This window comes from Hydractinia symbiolongicarpus, chromosome 12 (genome assembly GCF_029227915.1).
Source record: "Hydractinia symbiolongicarpus strain clone_291-10 chromosome 12, HSymV2.1, whole genome shotgun sequence".
Lineage (NCBI taxonomy): Eukaryota > Metazoa > Cnidaria > Hydrozoa > Anthoathecata > Hydractiniidae > Hydractinia > Hydractinia symbiolongicarpus.
Window position 1 is genome coordinate 17,454,248 of NC_079886.1, and position 6,451 is coordinate 17,460,698.

Genomic DNA, 6,451 nt, shown 5'->3' on the forward strand with positions numbered 1-6,451 from the left:
TATTCTCTAATCTGTTTCCGATCACCTGCCCCACCTTGCTGTTTTTCTCACAAAGAACAAAAAAACTGATCAAAAAACTAATGTAATTCCTTTAAAAATTATGACGAGAATAGCTTTCTTTCTGATGTATCAACTTTTGACTGGGAAATTTTAACTCCAAAAGGCCTATCTATAAAGGAAACCATGGATAACTAATGGACTTATTCAATCGATACACAATAAGCATAAATTATACAAAAAACTTATAAAAGAAAAGAGAACAATAAAAAAACCTTCTTACGCCTCTACTTAGAACTAGCAATGATCAATATTTCAATAATTACTTTGATTGCCTCCAGCTAACTGCATAACCCTAATAACAAATAAATTTTTTTGCTTAATTTCACAACTCAATAAAAATAAGGCAAATGGTCCCATTAGTATACCAACAAACTTGTTTAAATGCATAGCCCATATTAACTGGAATCTATCCTACTTGTTTAAAGCCATCTAATGTAACTCCAATTTATAAGTAAGACTCAAACTTAATAATTAGTATCTATCGGTCAATTTCGCTATTAGCAAATGTCAACAAAATTTTGAAGAAGCACCACATTTCAGACTGTATGCATTTATAGAACAAGCTAAATGTCTCAATAAATTTAGTTTGCCTTTAGAGAATGATTGTGCAAGCTGTAATAATGGAACTAGTCTACTGCCTCTTTTGTTTTTGAATATTAGAGGTTGCACCCTCTAGAGATCTATATAAGATCCTCTATTAACATTACATCACAAACACAAATTGCTATACAACATAGAAAGAAACAAATAAATATAAAATTATAAAACTATAAATAAGAGCAGACAACCACCCATGCGACAGGACTTGTGGACCGTGTTACGGGATCCCAACACTCAGCCTTACATAGGTGATTGACGCTTGGCACCAGCCCTATGTCAGGACCACCCTGAAGTTACTGGGGTAAAATGCGTGAGCGCAAATCCACGAAGACCCGAAAAAGAAAATTCAAACCCCCTTGCAAAGCTTCTTACAAAAATAACTGTGGGTCCCAGAGAACACTGCAATAATTCTAAAGTTCTTCGTCTAGAAGATTGTATAAAACTAGAAAATTGCAACATAGCCTTCTCATATCTAAGAAAGGTCCTACCATTGGCATGTATGACTTTCTGTCACCTGTATGCTTTTCCAGGCACAAGAACAGTTACTTATGGTTCGTACTCAATTGCCTCTCAAATAGAAAGTGCTGGTGAACTTGATAATTTAAAGGTAGATAAAATTATTGCTCCTACTACATTCAAGCGTCAATTAAAATAACTCTTCTGGAAAAATGCAATGAAATACACCAGTATTTTAATTTTATTATTTTTTATTGTAACTTTACTTATTTACACCACAATTGAACTAATTATTTGTTAATTAGCATTCAATCCAACGCGACAACACCAAATTGGTGTCATAGATTTCTAACGTTCATGATCTGCTCCATTTACACTCTTCCACTTCTTTTCTCTCTATCTTCTTCTTTTAGTTCTAAAATGGTTAAAATAGCCAATTATAAAGTTTTTGCGGAGCAAAGCGGAGCCCATTCCCTCATTAAATAAGGCAAATATATGTGAATAGTTAGCACGGTGGAGAGTATATAGGATTTTTGTACGATTTCCGCGCTTCGTCCCCCCCCCCCCCCCGCCCTATACATCAAAAGTATCAAAATTCCGCCGTTAAGGCCCCAAGTCTCCCAGCGATTTCATATGGTCATTCTTAAGTACATTTATTAGCCTCAAACTCAATCTAAGCCATATTGCAACTGACGGAAGGGCTTGTTATGTTCAAGAAAACGAAGAAAGAAAGGGTATGTTAATCTACAATCGTGGTCACAATATGTTGGGACAAGACATCGAATTTCGAAGTTCGCCACCACAAGTAATTGCGTAGGCTCATTCTATATTACATTCACACATCTTGAACTTGTCAAAGTTCAATTGTCAATGTTCAGAGTGGACTTAGGACTGGATCTTAGGTTATTTGGTAAATACGAAATTCTTAAAATGTGGTCTTTGTTGCTGACGTCAGCAAGGCTATTAATCACGAATTTCGGGGCCTTCGTGTTCAACACTCTGCCTGGCCTGCTTGAGTGCAAATTTACTATTTGACTCTTTTGTCCATATTTGGATAATGAGTAAAAAACTGCCTTAGTCTCAATGTTTTTGTCCACAATTGTACCCAGTATATCACTACTTTTTTACATGTAATGAACCCGGATAATGAGTAAAAAACTGCCTTAGTCTCAATATTTTTGTCCACAATTGTACCCAGTATATCACTACTTTTTTACATGTAATGAACCCCTTTCTTATTCGCACTCACACGTAAGGCTAGCTAGCATAAAAATACTGACTGAGCAGGAATAATAATAGAGCTTAAATTGCTTAAAATTAGCTACAAAGAATAGTTTTTCTGGCTATAGCGAGCTAGCTTTACATATACTACAGAGTGAGTGAGTGAGAGTAATTTTTTATTTGAAATGTTATTAAACCTATATGGATGTGCAACATTGTTTACCTATACTAAGCGCTCACCCTGGATTGAAATTCAATTTTTAAGTTTTGCGAGAAACATTTTGAAAAATTCACTAACATGGGCACAACATATAAACTGTATTTTTGAAGAAAAGTTATTATTTGAAAAATATATTACACCTGAAACATCTGACTGTTGTATGTGTTACATTTTAAAAAGTTGGCATTCCAATGGCTGGAATCTGCAACTCCAGCTGGCTATCAAACAACACTTTGCGTCCTTCAAAACTTTTGCATCACCGCTGCTGCAAAGAAAAACTTACAAATCTTATTACTTGGTGGAACAACAGGAAGATGCATTGGTCACGTGCATACAAGGCTACTTTGTTCTCCCCAACAACAAATCAAGCAGAAGTCTTAAACTCCTCATTTTCCCACAGAGGCAGTATAAACTTGACATTGCTGAAAGCAATCTAACAGAAACATGGCAAAAATACCAACAGGGAACATCTTCAACAGGAGCTGGTCCATCATTTGAAGAAAAAATATCAGTCTCCAACAGGAAACAAAAGGATAGCGCACTACGTATGGCGACCGAGCTAGATCAAATCGGCACTTATTCAACAGAATCAACAACCGCTTATTCCATAGACTCAAACTGCAGACACCGGCCAGATACTGAAAAAGAGCAGAAAAAAGAGGACAAAAACCAGCCAAGCATGTAAGTGCTTATGACATTGACTTGCACGTTGAAACATGTGACCAAGAAAGACCATGCAAATTTAGGGAAAAACGCAGCAAACCTTTTAATAGAACATTGCAAAGGGCAATTGCTCAAAAAAATGTCAAAAAAATTGACAGAATTCAAAGAGGTCCAAAAAAACATCATTTACTGTAAAGAGCAAGAAGGTATTTCAGCTTAATAGTGATAAAAAACATATCTTCTGGAGCACCTATACCACAATAATTGATGCTTTACCACGAAATATGTAAGCACATCGTTTGGATATTGCTTAACATCTATGGTTGTTTACCCAACAACATTATCTTGCATCAACAAGGATACACGTCTCAAGAATTGGAATTCCTGCAAAGAAGTAAATGTAAGTGGCCCAAAAACAACTAGCAAAATGGAAGAAATATTTCAAAAGCATCCAGCCAACAAAACGAAACAAGACTGGAAAATTACAAAGCTTAAAAAGCAAAGGGAAAGCCCCAAAATGTAAAAAATATGGTAACCTTATATTAGTAGGACAATTGCATGTAGTAACAAGTGGATTGTATGTACCAGATGGTAAGGAGTTTGCCGTGACATCAAACTTTCGATTCTGTCCGGACAGGAAATGCATTTATTACATACCAAAACAAAGCAATTTGAAACCTTGTGATTTTTTAGTTCTTGATTCGGATATTACATTGGATGATTTTGAATTGGCAGTTTGCTTGGCCACTAACAAGTTTGATCAAAACATTGACAATAGCTAAATAATAGCATTCATGTAAATAAATTAAATACATCTAGCTAGGCTTTTATTTAGTGACCTTAACTTTGGCTTTTTAGAGATAAATTACAGTGTCCTAATGAGCAAAGAAGTTCTCAGACAACTAAAATGCCCATAAAGCCCTGGAAAATAAACATTTTAAAAAAGTCATGATTTAGCAGCTAAGCCAGCTGACTTATAATATATATTTATATGTTTTTATTGGTATATATATATTTTGATTAAAACAGTTGTAGCTAGCTAGCAAGCTTGCTTTTTTTGCTTATATAAAACGGATTAACCTTGTTAATCTTACCTTGGAGGCTAACTTCATGTCGTTACTTTCTTCCCCTTTTGTCCATTTGAACTTGAGAAATACATTGAAGTTTTAAGACACCACGCACCTTTACTTTACTCTCCGGATCGCAAAGTGGAATGAAACAGCATGGTCACAGCGCACGGGAAAAATTGACTGGTTGCACTTTCGCAGTTAAATTGTTTTAAAATTCGTAAATATTTTCAGCGTGAAATTGGCCAAGGAAATCGAGTTCGCCGGACAAATAAATCGGCGATCGTACACTTTTGCAACTCCCTTGTAAAAAGGGAGAATTGTGCTTTTAGAGACATTTTCTCTAGAGGAGTACAACCTCTAGCTTATTTCCAAAGACCTAACAGGTTGAGTTCATCATTGTGGTGGCTTGCCACCTCTTTGTAAATTATTTTCTTTCTTCTTTTAAATTTTTAAATCTAAATCATTTTTAAAATGAGTTTTAAAATTTTGTTTTGTGACCTGGCCGGGAACTGCCATTATAAAAATACATTCCCCCGCAGAGCTTGCGCGAGAAAAGTGTAAACAAGCATCGACAACGAGTTGAAAAAAGTCCTTAGCACTTATGTGCACTTATGTATTGCAAGGCAAGCAGCGAGTCGAGATAATGGACTATATGATGAGATATTTCTCTAATTACAAATGGAGTCTTATAACCCTAGATAGACGTTTAAGACACTTTAATATTTATTACGCTGACTATGGAGTTAGCATAAGCAAGGTGACGGCGGCAGTGGAGAATGAGATGAATGGACCAGGGAAATTGCTAGGATATAGGGCAATGCAAAATAAAATGCGACAAAAATATGATATAAAGGTACCTAGAGACAGAGTTTATGACATGATGTATGCTATACACCCAGAAAGATTGGAAGCTCGTCAACCTGGGTTTAAAGAAGATAAGAAAATAATTTACAAAGAGGTGGCAAGCCACCGCAATGATGAACGCAACCTGTTAGGTCTTTGGAAACAAGCTAAAGGTTGTACTCCTCTAGAGAATATGCCTCTAAAAGCACAATTCACCCTTTTTACAAGGACTTAAAAAAAAATATAAAAAAAATAAAAAATAAAAAGGACACAACACATTTGAAAAGATGAACAGAACTTTAACCAAGGGCAGGTAGGTTTCGACCCATATTTCTGAACCTAAGTACCCTGGATGTCTAGCTGGGTCACCTCGAAGAGGTCCGCGGACGGTCATCAGCAGAAACTAGACATCCCTATCTTCCTAAAATTAACTTTGACCACTTTCTGTTCAACTGTGCTATTCTTTGTTTTTAACTCTGGTAATAAGTGGAGTCGTTACTCTCCAAAGACAAGATCATGTGTGATCAAACCCCCCTGCTAATATTTTTTTTAACTGGGGTAATAAGTGGAGTCGTTACTCTCCAAAGACAAGATCATGTGTGATCAAACCCCCCTGCTAATATTTTTTTTTAACTGGGGTAATAAGTGGAGTCGTTACTCTCCAAAGACAAGATCATGTGTGATCAAACCCCCCTGCTAAAATTTTTTTTTTAACTGGGGTAATAAGTGGAGTCGTCACTCTCCAAAGACAAGACCTAGTATGATCAAAACCCGTTGCTAACTTAATTTTTATTTGATTTTGTTTTGTTTTTGGCTGGGGTAATAAGTGGAGTCGTCACTCTCCAAAGACAAGACTGAGTGTAGTCAAGCCCCCCTTGCTGACTCATTCTGGTTAAAATATTCTTATCTCAGCTCTTCATATGACTCGTGACTGTTAATAAGGCGGTCATCACAGAAAATTACTGCTCTATCGTTGCAATGTATCCACCTGTGTACCATTTGGTCGAAGGCTATGGTTGTGTAGTGACCATTATTTAAGTTGCCGCAATGGTTCATAATAGCAGTTAATTGAAATTTTTTACGAAATTTCACTTCTCCATCTACGGTTAAAGGTATGGAAAGGGTACCAGGGTAAGCAGTAATACGAGAGGTAATTTTTGACACAAGGCCGTTGGTACTGGCAAAACGTTTTAGCTGTAAAATGAGATGGGAACCGCACGACACTACCTCTTTTTCAACTAGAGCAGTTTGATGAGCGTTGTAGGCATTGGTGTCTGTCAACTCCTCGCTTTCGAAGAAATTATCTAAGGAAGATTGT

The 6,451-nt window shown here is 36.3% G+C and overlaps 1 protein-coding gene across 1 annotated transcript; it reads left to right on the plus strand.

Moving 5' to 3' along the window:
• The first annotated feature begins 4,891 nt into the window (after positions 1-4,891).
• Positions 4,892-5,368, plus strand: LOC130621627 (uncharacterized). Its single transcript, XM_057436955.1, has one exon. The coding sequence runs from the start codon at positions 4,892-4,894 to the stop codon at positions 5,366-5,368; it is 477 nt and encodes a 158-aa protein (XP_057292938.1).
• The last annotated feature ends 1,083 nt before the right edge of the window (positions 5,369-6,451 follow it).